This window comes from Dunckerocampus dactyliophorus, chromosome 5 (assembly GCF_027744805.1).
Source record: "Dunckerocampus dactyliophorus isolate RoL2022-P2 chromosome 5, RoL_Ddac_1.1, whole genome shotgun sequence".
NCBI classification, from domain to species: Eukaryota; Metazoa; Chordata; class Actinopteri; order Syngnathiformes; family Syngnathidae; genus Dunckerocampus; species Dunckerocampus dactyliophorus.
In genome coordinates this window covers 18,078,232-18,098,920 of record NC_072823.1, presented here as the reverse complement: position 1 = coordinate 18,098,920, position 20,689 = coordinate 18,078,232, and the positions used below count along the sequence as shown (strand labels likewise).

The 20,689-nt window shown below is 39.3% G+C and overlaps 1 protein-coding gene across 1 annotated transcript in view; it reads right to left on the bottom strand.

Annotated features, from left to right (window-relative positions):
• The window catches only part of LOC129181026 (insulin-like growth factor 1 receptor), a 98,504-nt gene that overhangs the window by 76,767 nt on the left and 1,048 nt on the right, over positions 1-20,689 (bottom strand). The window contains exon 2 of the mRNA XM_054775624.1: positions 6,291-6,857. Coding sequence (XP_054631599.1) covers positions 6,291-6,857 — 567 coding nt within the window. The remainder of the gene's footprint in view (positions 1-6,290; positions 6,858-20,689) is intronic.

Below are 20,689 nucleotides of genomic sequence, written 5' to 3'. Positions count from 1 at the left end.
GGTATTCAAGCAGATTTATGAATGAGTGGTGAAAGCAGAGGATGAGTCACTGCCTCAGACGGCACCAGAGCTTCTACCGTATATGCCTCTAATAGGCAACACTGAGCTGACAGATTGATTAAATACTGCAAACTAAACATGGCTTGAGACAAGCGTCTGGGAAGAAAACAGACCAAACAAGACACACCTCTTCTTTTAAAAAGGGGCTATTGTAAAAAGACAAACAGCATGTTACATAATGTAAGTTATCTCCATGACGCAAAAGGTTGGAATGTGTAGGATAAGTAGCCACTTAATACGAAGGCCTCAGTCCACACAGTGGAGAAGATGATGTATCAGATTAGTCAGGTGTCCGTCCGATGGCAGGCGTGGATGACTGATGGAGTTGTAGATCTTCTGGCATTCATGCTGGCAGGCTGCCCACGTTTGCCTACTAAATGGAGCAGAATGCAGGCAGGCCAGGTGCAAAAGTGTGGGCAATGAGACATGCTGTGTGGCATCAGGAAATCAAAACTGGAATTATTTTCTTTAGCTTTTTTAAAATACATTTTCATTATGCGTATGGAACAACCAATGTGTTAAATTTGACATTTACATAATACATTCAAAATCTTTTGGCTGGAGCACTCATTTTAATGCTCTAAAATAGCAGTGGAGCAGCCAGGAGACCTCTTTCCATCAGTGCTAGCATCAGTGTGTTACTACTACGGGTAGTCCTTGGGTTACAAATGGGTTACGTTGCTAGACTGTGATGTAAGTCGAATTTTAGCGTGTTACGGAGCACGACCAACTACCGGCACATTCGCTCACTTTCCCCGCTTGTCTTCCCCACCCTGTCGCCATCCCATTCATTTCATTACAAACACATGCAACATCTTTTCCCCCTCTTCCCCGCTGATAAAATACACCAAGGGTCCACAATTGATACTTGAGTATTTTATCCTCTACTGCATACACATCACACACTTCCGGGGTGTCTAAGTTCAAGATTTTCGGGCGACGTGTTGATCACATTACGTGACGCATTACATAAATTACCCAAACACACCAAAATGACATTATTCATTATTGTTTGTTGTGATTTATTATTTATGTTATGAGTAAACAAGGCTCATTATGCCCGTTCATAATGATAATAATAATAATAATAATAATAATAAAAAGACGAAATACAACAATTTAATGAAACAGTCATAAAAAGAGAACGTCTTACTTCTATCCCTGTTGCTATGTTTTGCAGGCCTTTCTACCTTCTAAATATATTGTCCCAGGCTAGTCTCCCACATCTCCTTGGAACAGAGCATGGAATCCATGACCCCTCTAGCATTCATTTGTATTCAATAACCTTTACAAATAATGATGGTCACGACAGTGCAGCAGTTGAGACCAAAAGAGCGGCCATATTGGTGGGTGTGTCTCCTTTCTCTCAGCTTTTTAGCATGTTTCATTTCCTTGATGATGGCTTTCCTTTTCTATGGCACACTGCCACTTGGGAGTATAATGAAGTGTAAAAAGTTAACTAAAAAGCAAGGTTATTCTTCCTCAGTGTGACTGAGGAGGAACACACTTCATTCTCGTGCTGCACACCGCGCATATTCTTCCGGCGGCGTGCGCTGTAACTAGTTCTCTAGCGAGTCTCGTGTTTACAGACCAAAATGATGTTAGAAATTAATTTATATACTCACGAAACGTTCACTGAGGACTACCTGTAGCCTATGCTGCATTTGAGACAGCAGGAAATTACTACACTAGTATACAGTATATGCGACTTGTCATTAATAAAATCCAGTTGAATGCAAACTTAAAAAACATAAGCAAGCTTTTTGTTTCATTTTTGTGTCAGCACAGGCACTGTACAGACAGAATAAGTCAAATGGAAGCTCCATTAATCAAGTTTTTCCAATCTTTTCAATAACATTTTTAATCAAAGTTTTATGTGAAGACTAGTAAGTTGATGGTTCACAATATTATGCAGCCATACTAATCCTCAAAACCCCTCACGATAAAAAAAATCTTGAGCCTGGAGATATCTAGTGTGTTTTTGGCAAGGATGTAGTCAACATTATCACATGGAGAAAGTCTCCTGAGCCAGTGCACAGCTCTTTAAAACAGCCAAGGCTGCAAAATGCTTCAACACTGCAGTATTGAAGTGCGTTGGGTTCAGGGCAAGGACAAGCACCGAGGGTCTTCCTGTGTAAAAAATAAATACTGAATATATTCTTAGTTAAAAGAGAGATTTTCTTCAGCGATATCCACCTTAAAACCTTTAGGACATCCTGGTTCTTAATCAGTAAATAATTCTAAGTTCATATTCCAATTACATAAACAAGAAATGCTATGTTGCGAGGATCCAAGCTTGTGGAGCTGAGTTCTGACAGTTTCATGACATATGCCACCTTCAAACCAAAATGGCCAATTACCTGTGGTTCTTTGATGATTTTCATTTGTCACGATGGACATGGTTGCTGGATTTTCTGTCGATCGGACACACAGATGGTCGGTGCTTAATATTTTACAACTCTTCATTATCAGAAAACTTTGCTGCCAATCTCCGCCCAAATGGCCGACTACCTGTGCGTCTTACTGCATAGTTCTTTGATGATTTTAATGCGTCCTGTCATGATGAACACAAGTGCCAGATTTCATAGAAAATGATCGCATTGGTGGTGGATGCTAATGTTTGCATACTCTCACTACTGAGCAGGTATTCAGGGGTTGTGTCCTGGATGCCTAAAAGATGTATCTCCTAGCAATATTTAACCATTTAGTTGCCAGAAGCGATTGCAAGAGGATTCTTCCTGTACATACACAAACAATGAAAACAACACCGTGGCCAGCATTATAAAACGTTTTCCAGGGACAAAGTACAAAAATGAAGTGCACAACTTGTCTGCAACCCGCAGAGGCACTATTTATTCAGTCACAATTAGTCTGCTGTCTGCAGAAGCGCAACATCAGCTATGGGTAGGTAGGCTACAGCCATGCCATAAAAACTTTAGCCAGCAATATTATGCTCGGTATGACACTGGTTCAAAACATTCATCCTATTACAAATATTTATAAAATGACATCGACAAGAGATGTTAATTTCCCCATATGAATTAACGTCCATATTTTAAAATAGCCGTGGTTTTGTGAAAATGGTCTGAGGACCTGAGGAGGACAATTTGAAGCAGGCTAGCCATTTTTTGTAGTCACAGGATCCCCCACAAACTCAAAGCAAACAACGTGTCATGTCAGAGGATTTGGGGCCTAAACAAACAAGCCAGTTGGCCGGCGCTGCTGCGATGAGAGGAGGCCCTCGGACAAGAGATATCTGACAGGCGGAGATGTTAACAGCTCCTGATAAGCACCGCGGAAAAAGAGGTGAGGTGAAAATAGAGAGCCGGAAACACCAGAAGAGTGACTGACAAGGACAATCAGAGATGTGAGGAGTGAGGAAAGACTGCGAAAGATTTACTACAGCGCTGTTTTCACTCCTCCGAGCTTTAGTGAGAGCTTAGCATTGAGCTTGTATATTTGACATTTGTCTGACATTTTCGCTTAGAGCTCCGCCTCTTTCATGCGGCTCGTCGGTCACAGCCTCTCTACCCATCGCTGCCTAGCCTGCCTCGGAAGAAAAAACACCAATCTACGCATCCTCGGCGCCATCACTCCCACTCAGGCCAACTATTAATTGGACTGACTTATTATGGCAATTCAGCACCGCGGGGCCCCCTCTTAAACGCCACACTGTTGCGGGAAAGTGGACAAACATGTGGGAAGCAGACTTTGCTATGAATGAGCTGAAAAAGGCCCAGAGGCTAAAGTGGTGTGTTAGGCTACAAAACCCTCCTCCTTGCCTCATGGAGTGTAATTAAAGAGGAGACAGGGCCTGTATTGACTAGGAAAACCACTGCATGCCCTTGAAGGAACATCTGTGCGGAAGGAAAAATAAGACAATTATGTCAGGGTGTAGGGAGGAGACAAGCAGGAAGAAGAAGGTGGTTTATTAGTCTTAAAAGCAACAGGAAGGAATCTTTGACTGTTTTAGGGCACCCTAAATGGAATAGACTTTGAAGCTACATAAATATTATATATAATAAGTGACGGGCGTGCATTACTTGGCTACAATCATCAAAGGTTATTTGGTTGCAGGTAGTTTGCGATATAAAGAAGAACCATATGATGGCTTCCCAGATTATAGCTACGGGATGTTGAGCTACAAACACACAGACGTCAACTATGGCATCATTATTGTGCTAAAGATGACAGCGGCATGGAAATAGAAGTTTAGAACATCATTCTACTAAAAAGAATATTTTAAAAAACAAATAATTGATGAATTGATCGTCCCCAGAGTCAAACAGGAAAACGTAGTGATATCTTCATTAGTAAAAGACACTATATGAAGACTTAAGACTTCTTTTTGAACAGGCTAAAGAACTTAACAAGAATTTTGACTTAAAGGTGAAACACTAATTGCCTTCAATTAAAGTTTTCATAATTGTAATTTTAGCTTTCATTCATTTATTGTTCGCTTATTAACAAACTTATGTTGAATTTCCAACGCTAACCTCATATCGAAGGGAATGAAGCGGCAATGCCAGCGTAATTACTCTTATTTTAAAGATGAATAACCCACAAATTGTTAAATAAATTTATCTTTGAATATCACAGCCCATCATCGTCAAGCTTCAGTCTGTCCTATTATTAATTCTTATTTTCTTATTGTCCCTCCTCTCTGAAGCCTTTATCTGCAGCCTTGAGTCTTCAAGGCCCCCCTCTAGATGAATGCATTTACCCTGACCTCGGCCTGGGCCTCTGAGACTGCTTCAAAACATGCTCTCGTGTGAGGGGAACAACAGAGGGTCTCACAGTTTTACACCGTTACGGGACAATGTCACGTAAAGTCGATTACTGCCAATGACTTTGCGTTATTCTCAAAAACAAAGCCTTTTTTAGACCTTGAGAACATATATTTTCAAACCACAGTAATTCTTTAAATTCCATTGCCGATGTTTTATGGATCAAAACAATCAATAACAGCACATAGGTCAGCCAACACGAACACAAATCAACCCAAAGTACAACAATAAAGTCCATCAAGAAGCACTGAGGGAAGTCACTAGGGAAAGGATGCAAGCTTGATCTCCACTATTTGTTCTGAGGGATGGGTGGGAGGGTTGGGGGCTGGGTGGGTTTGAGACTAACTGACTATGGGAGCAGTAAACAGGTCTCCAGTAGAAACGGGTCAGAGAAGCATTTTCCCACCATCATCTGAAGGTGAAGGATTTCTGCTACAAATTAAGGGTCCTGCTAGACTCCGTCAGATAAGATAGTCGGACTTCATCCAAAAAAAAACAGACTGGAAATGCCTTTGGGATGAATCCAAATTGACAACTATTGTTTGGGTTTAAAGGCTTTTTAAAACAGACTGAAGGACCCCTGACAAAAACCCATGAGCGGCCCTTTTGTAGTGCAACAATAAAAGTGCGTGACCCTTCCTTTACGCTTGAATAATCATTCCTGACCCCGACCTTAGGAGGAAAATGTTGGGAACAGTGCATGGGTGGCCAAGGGAAAGGGATATATTGTATGAGAAACACAATACTTTGAGAAGGAAGTACTTGGAATTCAAGTCAGAAAACAATAGACTGCAATCAAAAATGTGATTCAAGTCTACATGAAGGTCTGGTGAACTAAAGGTGAGCAAAATAGCCGGAACGGTAGATCGGGCATTTATTCGTCTGTGCCTTGTATACAGAACCCAGCGAAGTCAATACGGTTGTTTAAACTTGCAAATCAAGTTTCAGACTTTTCAGACGGGTCACATGACCCTCATCTGAACTGTTTTTCGCACAACCCAAACGCTGGAGTTAAACAGGGATGACTCTCCCCCAAAATGATTTGTCAATACACCCCCTTTCATAAATCGCCCCCACCGTCCCCCCCCAAAAAGTCCCTAAGGCAAATATTTAACTGACAAAGTCCAGACAGGTAGCCTAGCTGATTTCTTGGCAGAGTCACTTTCAACCTCAAGCAAAGTAGGTCTCTCAACTAATACCTGCTGCTCTATACTGCAGCTCCATAAATAGCCTAAAAAAAATAGCCCTAAAGACGAGACAACCCTATATAATGAACAGAGCAAAGATGTTTGCACTGGCAAGGCGAGGACAATCCTGCAGATCTGTAGACGGAAATTAAAGCAAAAGACGAAATGGCTTCACAGGATTTGTCAGATTGTAAGAATGAAACGTGCCAACATGCAGGAAATAACATTAGAAAACTGAGAGAAGAACTGGGCTTACCTTTCTGACATCGGTTGGAGGTCCAGCAGCGGTACTCCTGTTTGTTATTGAATGTGGTCTGTTGACAGAGCGGGTTATCCTCCATGATGCCAGGACAGACATTGTCACACTCCTTGGCCTTCTTATTCCCACTCACAATGTTGTTAAACTCAGCATCCATAATAAGAGACCAGTCCACAGAGTCCAAGTAGCAGAGCTCAGGGTTCTTCTCGATCCGGATCGCCCCACGAGTGATGTTCCTCAGGTTATACAAGCCGATATCCTTCAGGCTGGTCATCTCGTAGACCACCAGGGCGTAGTTGTAGAAGAGATTTCGCCCGCGGATGACGCTGAGATTGGGGAAGAGCGTGCTCAGGCTGTCCAAGCCGGGAACACGGAACAGCAGCAGGTAGTCCGTAATGACAGTCAGCTTGGGGAAGCTGAGGGAGCGGAACACCTCCTGGTTCTTGGTCTTGCTGTTGTTGGTCTTGATAAGGAGGATCTGCAGGTAGCCCTCCACGACAGTGCAGTTCTCCAGAAGCTTGAACTCGCTGATGTCGTTTCGGATATCAATACTGGGACCGCAGACTGGAAGAAATAGAGGGACATGTCGTCAAATGGTCAATGACTTGACCAATTAATTGCTCAGGCCGTACGTTTTGCTTGATGGCAGCCATGTTTTTCAACCAATTTTGATAAAATTTTACATACATGTGTTTGTCAGTCCCTGAAATGCGAGTACCAAATTTTGTGGTGATTCACTATAACATGCTGATGTTAAGGAGGAGGTTTTGCGTGCTGTGTAAGAAATTTCAAGTCAATCCAACTTACGGGGCTCAAACTTTACAGTTTAATAATAGCGTCACCATGTGGTGTATTTGTCAGAAAAATAATAACACAGGTAACACAGTAGAAATTCATGTTCTTCCAAATTTTCCCCCTTTTGTATGCAGCGGTTCAGGAGAAGAAGAGTTACCTTACACAAACAAATATATTCAGTACAGTCTTGTGAAAAAAATGATGGGATGATAACACATCCATGCACCCTCAGTATATTACATCAGGATGTAAATTAGACCCAAACCGCTTAGGAGTCGTCACTTGACACCACAGTGCCTGGGGCATCCTCTCACACACTCACAAAGACGTTGACAATAACGACACAATTTATTATTGATGACAAGCTACTTTCCCTTTCATTGCCCCAACAATTACCAAACATTCCTTCTCTTAATGTGCTTGCCTTTTAATGGTTTATTTTTGAGGTTAGCTGGATGAACTTAAACACCTTCATGGACGCAACCTGTCATGTTGCCGAGGCGTTACAACATGATTTAACAATCTGAACCTCGATGTTCACATGTTTCAGCAAATAATGACACCGCAGCCAACTGAGGTTGTTTGAAATACTAATTTCATACGATATGGTTATTTTATTTAGCAACATGAGAGTGGCAAAACATTAGGGAGCACTCTCAGTAAGCTGCAGTGTAGTACTGCACCATATAAATATTTGTTTACTTTGAAATGTTGCACCTTTGTTACCTATCTGGAGTGTTGACAACACTATGCTCTGTCTGAAATGTTGCACGCTTATTATTGTTATGACATTTTCAGTATGTTATGTATGTTGTTTACGTTTCCAAACTAACACAGCATTTTCATTGCACCGTGTAGCAAATCGTGCTATTGACTTATCTTTGCTTGGACACATTTTTGCCACTTTTGAAGAAATGGGTCATTATTTGAGGGACTTTGCACGGCTGTATTTATTTATTTTGTATTATTGACTGGACTGAATGCTAACACTTGTGTTTTTACAATGTTCTAGTTTATATGGATCCCATCAAACAAAATCAAATGAAATCATGATTCATTCAGCAAGTCTTTTTTGTTACATTTGACTAGGGATGCTCAGATTAATCGGCCACCGATCAAAATCGGCCGATTTCCGTGAAAAAGCACGTGATCGGCATGTGCATAGCATGTGACCCTGCACAAAATGCCATGAAAAATCTCGTCAGGGGAGCATGTTAAAAAGCTTTAATTTAATACGTCTGTGTAGGCTCTCAGTCGTACAGGAGTTGTCCATCGAGGGAAAGGCTTCTTGAGACGTCATCTGTACTTCTGTGAACTCTGAACTTCTGTACTACTTCACAGAAGTACAGATGACGTCTCAAGAAGCCTTTCCCTTAATTTAATACAGCATTTGAAGAATAAACACTTGACAGAGTATTGTGTATCCCCGCTGTGGGATAAATAAAGTACAAATACAATACAATACAATTGTGAGTTTCAGTATCATAATGTGATCATCAGTCAAACGGCAGCTAATGTAGCCAAAACGCTGGACACTACAGTATATAATAACGATTGAATTCATGATGACCATCATTCGTCAGCGGTGGAAGACACCGGGTTGGCCGGCTGCTCTCTCACTTGGAACCCACCTACGTCCTAGTGGAAGTCCTGCTAGAGCTCCACCAATGTACTCACATGCAAAGTCTCCTTAAAGAAGGCGTCTCATCCTCTATGACTTTCACCAGTGATATATGTTCTCTTGAAAATTAAGTCATATACAGTATGTTTTTGTCTAAATGAAGGTGAGTTTATGGTTCTCTTTTTCATATCATATAGACAATAGCAAATTCAAAAATCTACCGATTCGGATATCGCAATCGGCAGCATAAGACCCTGATCGGCGCAGCCATACATTTGACATGTTATTCTGTTTATTTTTGTCAGTGCCTTACAGCATACTTGGGGAAATGATGCGCTCTTTGACACATTTGAAAATACTGTAAAAATGCCACTTTCATATAATTGGCATCTATATTTTATAATTTAAGATTGTCTACATCGAATCAAATCTTATCGTTTCTACACTGAATCAAATCATATCAAATTATTGTTTTTTTTAAATATATTATATAAAATATATTATATATCGTAACTTGTGTATCTAGATTTAAATCGTCTGTCACAAAGAGATTTGCAGCGCTAATAAATGTCATTCACAACAACTGGTAATATGATCATATTTTTAAAAATACATGTTAATTTTAAGGGTTAAATTGTGTGTTGTTTTTTTAGTCCTACAAATAGCTTTAGAGTGTTGGCAATTGCGGCAGGGTTAATAATTGCCAAAGTATAATAGAAGTTATTAATATTATAATAATAATTCTAAAATATACATATAAAATATTCATATATAATAATATAATATTTAGAAAAAAAATTCCACATCATTCTTTCTTTTGATTGCATAAAACTAATTGGTGATTGAGCACGTTTTGAATCAATTGAGAAAAAATGGAGTGCACTACTTGGCTGCATCCAACAGAGGCACAGTTGATTCAGCCTTAACTAGTTTGTGTCTGAAGAAGGAGAAGATGTCAGCTATGCTATCTACATTTCCAGTTCATGCTTTGTTTAAAAAATATGCGTATGTGTAAATTGTGACATGGAATATTAATTTTGATTGAAAAATTACAGATTATTCAATTGATGATTAATTTTCCCCACGGTGGATCAAAGGAATTGCGATAGAGAAACTTTATTGATCGCAGAGGGGTAATTTGTTTGTCTAAACACAAATTAGTAGTTTCAGAGCGCACTATTCTTGGGGCTACATGTTATTTCTATATATTTAACAGCGCTACATTTACTTCTTGACTGTTTTGCAGAGTGAAGGTTGGGGCTTCAACAAGCAGTGCAGGAAATGCCTTGACATATGAGCTCCTTGCTTAAACCTGTTATGTTCTTACAGAGGCTTAACACAGTGGAGCAGCCACTGTCATAGTGTGTCTAAGGAGACAAACAGCCATGTTTTCCAACTGGAGTTCATGATCCCAGTCAAAAAACATGGCTGGGAGGCAATGTCACATGTGCTCTGTGGGATTATTTGAAGTGGCAAAATAGCAGCTGAATTTGTTTATCTAACCATCTATCTCACTGGTTCCATTAAGAATGATGACGCCGCTAAAATTACAAATAAATAAAATACATGCTGCAATCAAACACGAAACCCCCAGGCTGCAGTCTTTTTTTTTCATTAAGAATTTTCTTGCAGGCAGCGTGCGCAGTAGGAAGGCGAGGGAGGAGGAGTGGAGCTACTGGCACACAAAGGCTAATTTGTTTGTTAGTAGAGAAACTCTCAGCCCCCACTTCCTGATGAGGCCATTATTAAAATCAGGGCCAGGCAATGGAGAGGCTGGAGGGTTGCAAGTGGAAGATTTCAGCTACAAACTGAAATCCTAAAAGGCAAGGCTGAAGCGGAGAAAGAAAGTAAAAGCCACCTCTCTCTCCTCATTAGTTAACCACCAGGAATGCCAATCATTTCCTTCAAAAAGGGGATTGGGGAGAGTTCTCACCCTAAACTTAAGCCTGCAGGCTGCTTGTGATGGCTGCCGGTGAGTCAGTGCGCTGCGAGGCCAACAATGCCGGAGCGGCGTCTCGATAGCAAAGCTTTCATTCATCATTACGTAAACAGGAAGAGGTGAAATTGAAGGCAAGCCAAAACGAGCCCCGTCTGCTTGTCTTTGCTCTTCACACTGCTCAGTAAACACGCCTATCTGGCCAGCGGAATGGGATCTGTCGGCTCATGTTTATGATTGATAAACCTTGGCCCGCTGCACTCCAGTGTCTGTCCCTAAAAAAAAAAAACACACACACACTCTAAAACATGACCCCATTTTGTGACCCAAACAGAGCTTAATGGGCGCCTAATCTGATTTTAATTCGGTAAACAGAGGCTATTTTTAAACAAAATTAGTATCCCTTTCAGCTGACGGCAACATGAGCGTCAACTATAGACTTACAGAGACCGAATGTCGCGCTGTTTATCATCATGCCACTGACAGAGCATTATGGGAAAACGCATAATTGCATCCTTCACCAGGCATGCAGCTGTAAACTCCGGCAAGATTAGGAGGGACATTCTTCTCTGTGAGAGTGTTGGGTTCAAGGACACAGTTTCATTTTCGGGCGTCAAAATGTCATCAAGGCTGCAGCAATACTTATTATTGTTTTTATTTGCACAGGAAACTCTTTGTTTGTAATTCATTTAATTCATTTACAAAAATGACACTCCATAGAGAGCGTACAAGAGTATGATGGCCACACTGAAAAAATAATAATTAGAAGAAAAAGTTGTAAAGTTACAAGAAAAAAGTGGTAAAGTTTTGAGAATAAAAAGGTAATTTTGCAAAAAGTAATTATTATGAGGAAAATGTTCTAGTATTATGACAAAAAATAATGCTGCAATACAATGACAAAATTAGGAAAATTATAACTTCATTCTTGTAATTCTTGTAAAAGTTGTTATATTGTAAGAAAAAAGTCTTAATGTCACAAGAAAAAGACATAATGTTTTGAAAATAAAAAGTCCCAGTATTCTTACAAGTGGTAATCTCACAAGAATAAAAAATGTAATATTACGAGACAAAATGATACATTTTCAGTGGCGTGCAGTCAGGGCCAGCTAGGCCTTTTCTGCTGGCCTGAACACTATGAGAATCATTAAACTACATTTACAACTTAAATTCTAGTATTTGTTCCATAAAATTATATTAATTTATTCCAACAATCAATTATTTTCATTTCGTAGCGTGTTTCTTGACTGCAGTGCTTCCAGTAGTGTGTTGGTCTATGTCACATACACACTATTAGCAGTGGGGCTGTTTTTTGTTTTTTTTTAAGCCAATCAGACTTCAGCAATCAGCAAGCCGGACCACAGTGACATCAGCACTTTTCGGTCCTCTGATTGCTTGACCAGAGCAACTGTTCAACAAGCCAAGTTATGCCTGCAATGGCTGACTGAGTAGGAGGATTTGACACCTCTGATGGGTAGATGTATTTTCTTTAAAATGTTTAATATGTTTGTCATGTTATTAGATAAATATTGATTCTCAACTGCTCCTGATGTTGTGATGTTGTAGTGTAGATGTTTGGATGAACCCTTCAGCATTCTATTTACGCTTGTTACATTTGGCTGAGCGCCAACTTTGTAAGGACTGATGTACCACCAATCATCAGTGGAAATTAGTCACTAACTCCAAGCAGTAACATAGGTCAGGCTAATCGGTGACGATGTATTTCAAAATAAGGGGACTGTATATTAATAGCGATACAGTATTGGTATCTCTGAAATCTGGCAGACATTTATTGAGGAGTTTCCCCACATTGTCTCTATCAGCATGGCGCAATTGTAATATTGCCGGCACATAACATGGACAATTGTGGTTTGAGACCCTGGCATGGTGCTTTTTATTGTATTTTTTTAAAAATCAGTGTCCAGTACCTCAAAAACAGGCAGGAAGAGGTAATCAGTCTGTGCATTGGTTCTGCACCTAGACGCACAGAACAATAGTGAACAGAGTGAGACCTCGTCAGTCATACAGTCGTTTTGTGTCTGTGGGGGGAGGCGGGGCCAGCAACATACACACACAGTAAAAGAGTGGAGTTTTGTGAGGAGCAATGCAAAGAAACATAGTAGAAGTTATCAATAATGAGCAGGGTAAGCCCATCAACGTGAACGAGCCATAATGGCCAACTTATTCGAAAGTGGTAGCAACATAAAAGGCAAGAAAACAAACTCGCCCGCATCAAACATATCCGCCTGACCCAGTTTTCCCATTTGGGAAAAAAACTACACATGAAGATGCAGAGTCTTCATCCAGACAGTCAACACTCACTGAGACATTTGGTCGGCAAAGTAAACACAAACGGAACAGCTGGGTGTCTTGCGACACCCCTGGTTGTAATGTAACAACAAAAGGGTGTAAGTTGGAATGTTGTGTTTTGAGAAAAAAGTCTTAATATCACAAAAAACACGTGTCCGTATGTGGTGCACTGTGGGTTTTTGACTTTGACTTTTGTGTATTATTTTTTACCTTTCTGTTAATTTCTGTTTATTTCTCCCATGCAAACTGAAGGTTACTGTTAATTGCCGAGTGGAACGATTGCATTGTTTATAAAGGTATATGAGATATGTATATGCTCGTCATGAACAAGCGCACCAAGGGCTTGGACTTGCATTATTTAGAGAGGTTATGTTTATTTCTATTATGCAAGTCGGTGCCTAGCATGAATAACTTCATGGAAGAGCTATCGCATTAATTACATGACTAAATTAGTTTGTGGATGCGTCAAAGTTCTTGTGCATGCACATATTGCCTAGTGTGAGTGCGCCCTAGAGAGCACATTCATAAAGGCTTTGGTCATGTCATACTTTGTCGGTTACAGTAACTGTGACAACCAGCTGACGTCAGCTTGTTACGAAGGCAGAAAAGAATGCTGTGGTCAGTCTTCATATTAGCCTAAAACCCGCTCATGGGGATTAGCACTTCTACTACGTCATTATGTGATTCTTCACATGTGACAAAAAAAGGAAAGGAAAGAGCTGGGAGCTGGTCATAGGGCGGTCACATCCCCTCAACACCTGCCACATCAGCTGGCTCTAATCCTCAGCATACTGGAAGTCATCTGACCACTGGTCTGGTGGGCCACTTCCCCTCAGTGGACCTCACTTCAAACAGTGGGGCTCAGATAGCCCATACCAGAAAACAAATCAGTAACACGACACACACACTCGTCACAACAACTCTCACACACAAAAATTCTCCATCTGTTGGGAGAAGGTAAAAGGGCATGCAAGTACTTACAGCTGATTAGTTTGATCACTCATACTTTGAGTTTACTTCTATATTATTCAAGAGACAACCCCTTTTTCTACTAGGAAGTAAGGAAGTAATCTATTAAAAATGCATCACGCTTGTGCAAGCCTTTTCTGCAAGGATTTAAGAGAAAAGAAGCACAACAAAGTCAAAGGTCACACAATTCTGTTTTGACGAGCGTTAGTTCCGTTGGCGATTCATTTTTGTCATAGTTTTCGTCAACAATCTTCATCAACAATCAAAACAAATGCATATAGACAAAAAGTATGATGACATTAACTGACAGAACGGTCAAGTTAGCAATATGTGCAATCACAGCTATTGAGGCGGTGGGTGGGTAGGGGTGGGAGTTACAGAGGACATCCAATCAGAACTACTGTCTATGTGAGGGAGGGAGGGAATTTTCCGCCGCGAAAAGGAGAGCGTATGCTGCAATATATCTATCTACAACTGGGAGAAAGAAAAGAGTAGACATATGGATACATTTATTCCTGTAATCACAAATATTGAAATTCACTGATGTAGTACATTTTTAAATCGGGGTGTTCTGATACGATACCAATATTGCAGCCTTGAATAATTGCCTGATATTAACACAAATCATACATACTTTTAATACTTGTTTTGTAGAGTGAAATGTTACAAAAGGCTTGATCAAGTGATATTACGCAAACAGAGAACATTAGTCAGCAACAATAGGAATAGGAAAAACTGCCCTATTTATTTCGTAATGCATCTGGTGTGTAGTTTTGTCCACAATAGGCATAATGTAGTGAAGCTTGAGGTACTCAATGAAGATTTTAAACTCGACATTACCTACCACTTACAGGGGCTGACTCTTTTCTCTTACAGCCAATGACTTTTTGCTGTTCCGTGGGAGTTTCTCGCGCTTTGCAAAAACAGTGGTGGATGCGAGAGGGAGTCATGACCTCATGTCGTTTTTTTTTTATGATGCTGCTTCAAATGCGCAATGAGGTTGGTCGTATTCAACTTCCCTGGTTCTGTGCCACCATGAAAAGCTTGTGCATGCCAAGTTTTGCACTCAGGTACAACATCTTTTTTGGAATTTATCAAACAAAACTGCCACACAGCCAACATCACTTCTCCTTGTTAAACATGCTAGCACACACTGTTGTGATCACATGCTGAATTTGGCGCTGCTGGATAAAACTACTGGCGTGGCGGCAGCAATGGACTGCTTGTATCTGAGTGCCAACATCGGGGATTTTAGGTTCAGGCCGATACTTGTTTTTTTTTGCAGGTATTGGGCCAGTATCCGATATCAATATTGAATCGGGACACCCTTATATTTTAAAAGATAAAATCATGCACAAAGCAAACCTGCTACCCAATAATGTAAAACAATTCTCTTTAGCAAAAGAGGAGATATTACATTACAAGTATCGATATTACCATCATAGCCATTTACAAACTGTGACCCGTACAATTACACATCTTTATCATTTTCCTCTGTCACTAAAAAATTGGTAACTTGTATATATTGAGCACAGGAAGTAAACAAATTTATTCGTAACTGCTGTGATACGGAGAAGGGATAGGATTGAATAAGCTCTGCTTCTTCCTACTCCCTTGTGTATATTGTGTAAATTGTATAACTGTAAACATAAAATGTACTCCAATGTAACCTTGTATTCATGTTCAAAATAAACTAAAACCATTACCATTTCCTTTTTGATGCTATGGAGAACAACCACGTGGAGCGATTATCACAGCTAAAAACACAACAAACTTGAAGCAGCAGCATCATCAGGTGAGTCATCCTGACATGTGAAATTTATTAGAGAAGTGACAATAATCTGTTATTTCTTTGTAGTTGTTATGTTTACTGCTGTTTTTACTGCCGACAAAGAGCAGAGTTGGATTACAGATGCCTAGTGTGTTAGATGATTTAGTATTTCATGTAGTAGTTGTACTAGCTATTATTATTCATATAATATTATTCAGCATCTGAAAAAAAGGTTGAAATGTTTTTTTAATTTCAGGTCAAAGAAATCCCTGAGGTTAGTGTGAAATTATTGAGCTACTGATATATGCAATGAGAGCAGGTTATTTTTTATAATGAATTTTATTAATGAGAAGCTTTGCAGTTTTGCAGGTAACTTGTAATTTTAGTTCATTTTCATATTCTTAATCCATTCGGATGACTAAAGCATGACTAACACTAACACAGTATACATTTCAGCCCCACCCAAAAAAAAACTAAAACAAATTTATAAACTGGTGTCAAAATGAACACTGATTTTGCCCTACAAATACACCTTTAAAGTTGCACCCAAAAACCCTAAAATCAAACTCTCAGAATGCGTATAACATTTAGAAAAGGTGCACAAAATGTGTGCGGCAAAATAAGCTTCATCAATTAAAAGCCTCTTTCAATTTCACTTTCTCCCCGAAAGGATGGCTTGTTTCTGTGTTGTCTGTTCTGTGTGTACAGCACCGACAAGGAATGGAAGGATCAAGTCAACCCGCAAAATGTCCAGCTTTGTACAGTATGTTGTATCAGAGCCGTAACAAAGGTGGGACAGTATCTGTGTAACAGTAACTTCCACAGCCCTGCTGTGTTGAGAGTAGGGATGTCCAATAATATCGGCCCTATATTGGCATAAAATATATATATAACATACACTGTGGGTCACCACCATGTGCTAATTCCATGACAGGAGATATGAGATGTTATTGGTAAAAAAGCCAGTATCGAACATCAATAGCTGAAAGTGATTGTCACTGTCCAACAAGTATATTCTGGCGTTGACGTAAGAACATTTCAATTACAATTATTTGATTTCAGGATTCTATGTTGTTTGGTGACCATGTCCATAATTATGACAATGTCCTGCTTTGCTTTGTGAAACGGATAGATGAATAAATGATGGATCTGCAAATCATATACACTCTTTGTCTCAGGATGTCTGTGTAATTAAGCGGGGCCAGGATGTAATACTGTACTGTACGTGCTGCGTTCGAGCGAAGGCAAAAATTGGCCACTTGAAATAAAGTGTTTAATTAAGCATTGAAAACCTCAGCTGGCAGCCACAGGAGGAGCCACGGGACAGCGCGAGGCTGCAATGGCGTAAACTAGCCTACTGACACACTTTGACATCCTTGACACGGGCTTGTCACACATGCATGGTAACGCACAAGAAAGACTTGCAGATAAGGAATTTATGCAGCTGTTTGGGACATTGTAACTAGCTCATACAATATTAGGACCATAATACATCGACAACTTGTCATGCTTTCCTTTCCTTTTAAAGGAGACCTACTATACTCATTTTCAGGCCTTTGTATTGACTTCTGGACTCCTATAGAGCAGCTACACGCAGCACAGAAAGCTTTCTTGATCTTCCAGACTCGGCGCCTCTTCCAGCAATGTTTCCTTGGGTTTCCTGCTTCCCACCCAAACGGTCTGTGTAATTTACCACCACCCTCCAATCACAGCCCACACCGCTGTGATTGGTCACACTCCCAAGTGCTCCCGAGGATTTCCGGACAGCTGCTGAAGACCACTTTCTAATTTTGCCGGTATAGGAGTTGATCGTAAACTGCGATTTATCTTTTTAAAATGTCCGCTTTTAACATACAGCCCTGTATGCACACTCTATAACGCTACACAGACAACCGCTTTTGCCCGATTACTTACAGAAAATAAACACAGTTACGACACTGATCAATTGTTACAGCTTGCTCTTCTGACTCTTCAACACAACCAAGTAACGTTGGAAAGGCGTCGAACTTCGGCAACAGTTTGGTGGATAGCCCAGCTTCGTATTGGCCAATGTTCACAAAACAATCCCATGTAAGTTTCGTTGATGCTTAACTCGTTAGGAAAGCTAAGTAAAATTAGCTTTCCCTCACAACCGAACAAACATTTCCTGAGAGCCATTGCTAACACGATGAACAGAGCGAGGTCCCCCTTAAGCACTAAATACTACAATAGTATCATCAGCTTGCTTTTTCATTGGCAAATGAAGGTACTATCTTTACAGTACCCGGTCAAACATGTCGAGTCGATACCATATGGGTGACGTAACATACAGTAATTGTCATTGCATTTTTTTGAGAGGTGCTAGCCAAGATAAAATATTAAAATAATTTCATTTTGATGAAGTGATGGCCAATTTTAAATGAACAAATTTGCAATCAAGTTTATTTGTACTTCTACACATAATGAAGGTGTTTCCACTCACTTTTTTGTCTCTCCTTTTAACCTCCTCAGGTTATGCTTTGTAAAAAAAAAAATACTGTTCAAAGTAAAGTATTTTTGAGTCGCGGCTGACATTTAAAAATGTCCTCTTAAATGGGGCACTTTATTTCATATTTTGTTCTTTTGTGCTTTTGGTATTAGCTGAGGATTTGATCATAGCTAAAGGTTTGTTATAAAGAAGACTGATGATTATATTTTACATTTTCTTTATTTATTTCAAAAGGAGAATGGACTATTTTATTTTTACTATTTTATTTTTTTATTATAATTAAAGAACTTTAAGTGCATATTTGACTTTGTCTAAGCTCGCTTTGTGGAAAAAATATCTGGATATACATTGTATATCGCTATATATATATCAATATACGATATATCAATATACGTATTGTATATCGATTTTGACTTTTGATTAATTCAACTATCAGGTTTTCCTTTTCTAAATAACTGAGCGGGAACACTGACTCATGGAAACAGGACAAAGGACGCCTGTACTCCAATTACCCCCAATGCTACTGGTGACATTGATTTAAAACTACTAACCGTAGATGGTGCCAATTAAATGCTTCACACTCACACACACACACACACACACACACACTCCTCTTACAATCAACACAACCAGGTCTGTTTTCACTGATTTGTGCCTGGTAGTACATGTTTTTCCCAATGGAAACACATCACTAGTGCTGAGTAGGTACACACAGTGGACACGAGGCATTAAAAGACGTGCATCAAGATGGGCAGCACCATGAGCTCATGTAATCTCAACTATAACTCACATTGATATTCCACTGCTGTGTCACATCATTGATTAACAAGCAGTGACAGGAAAGAAAATAAACAACCTTCACTGAGGCCACTACAGACACTTTATCAGCCGGTCTACAGGCATGAAAGTGGGAAATGTGGCACAATTATTAGCATGGAGGCTGAACGTGATCATTTTGTTTCAAGAAATTAACTAAAAGATGGTCATGTGCTATATAACACTTAAAGACTATGAGGATGACAACAAAAGGCAAAGTGGCCACACGGTCCTAAAAGTAGTAACCTTCAGCTCCTCGTATTGCTGAACGTGAGACGTGACTATCACAACAACATGTGTCTCGTTATAGTGTTTTTTTCTTGAAATAATAAGACAGGATTAAACAAATGAGGCATTTGTGTTCCATAAAGCAAATTTTGCCACGATTGAGCAGGGCAGTGAATGCACCACATGGTCAGCCAACATTCACACAATGTACAGTAATAGTAAATGCTTGTGAATGTGAGATGTACTAGTAGATAAATACAGTCATGGAAAAAATGATTAGACCACCCTTGTTCCTTCAGTTTCTTGTTCATTTTAATGCCTGATACAACTCAAGGTACCTTTTTTTGGAGAAATATAACACTGACAACAAAAATAGCTCATAAACGTTACATACAATGCTATAGTTATTCATGTAAGAACTTCAGCGATTTTGGTTATTATCAAGAAAACCATGGAAGTTGCTAGATATCAGCTCTTAAATTAAACTCTTATGAGCTATATTTGTTGTCATCCTTTTATATTTGTCCAAAAAATTGTACCTTTTGTTGTACCAGGCATTAAAATGGATCAATAAACTGAAGAAACAAGGGTGGTCTAATCATTTTTTCCATGACTGTATTATATGGATATTCCTTTAAAACACTCTTTTCTTAATGGATATAAGCTTATTTTACCCATTCTCACCATTTTATTCATTAAGTTTTCACACAAATATATAAATTGACATAATAAATATAAGACCCAAATATAAGACAGTATTTCTTCCCTAGAAAAAAAAGGCTGAAAAAAGTTGTTCATCGGGAGATTTACTCATGCAAATCGGCAGGTGGCGCCAAACGACTTCTCTCTGGGGGAGTTGAAGTTTTTCTTCCTGTCACTCACACCTTATATTCAGGTCAATAACGTGGGGTGAACTTGCAAATCAGGATTCAGACAGTTGTTCTATGGTCTTTGAAAACCTGATTTTTTTTAAAAAATCCAATTTGTCTTAAAAAATGTGTCATCTTATATTCAGGGACGTCTTATATCCGGATCAGTAAGGTAGTTTAAACTTGCAAACCCAGATGCCGACACTTGTTTCAGTGAAATTGAAAACATGATTTTTAAAAAAGATATATCAGTTTTGTCTTAAAAATATATTTAGCCAAAAATGGGACATCTTATACACAGTGTTGTCTTATGTTCGGATCAGTGCTGTAGTTGCAAGCTCACATTCTGACAAATGTTTCACTGATTTTGAAAACATGATTAAAAAAAAAAAAAAGATTAGTTTTTTGTTTTACAAAATATTTTTCCAAAGTGGGTCCTGAAAAATTGTGTTGCATAGACTTGGGTCAACAAGGTAGTTTAAACTTACAAATCTAGATTGAGGCAGTTGTATCCCTGATATTAAAAACATGATTTAAAACAACATTAATTTTGTGCTCAAAAATATCTGTCCAAAAACAGGTCTAATATTCAGGGTTATCTTATATTTGGGTCATTC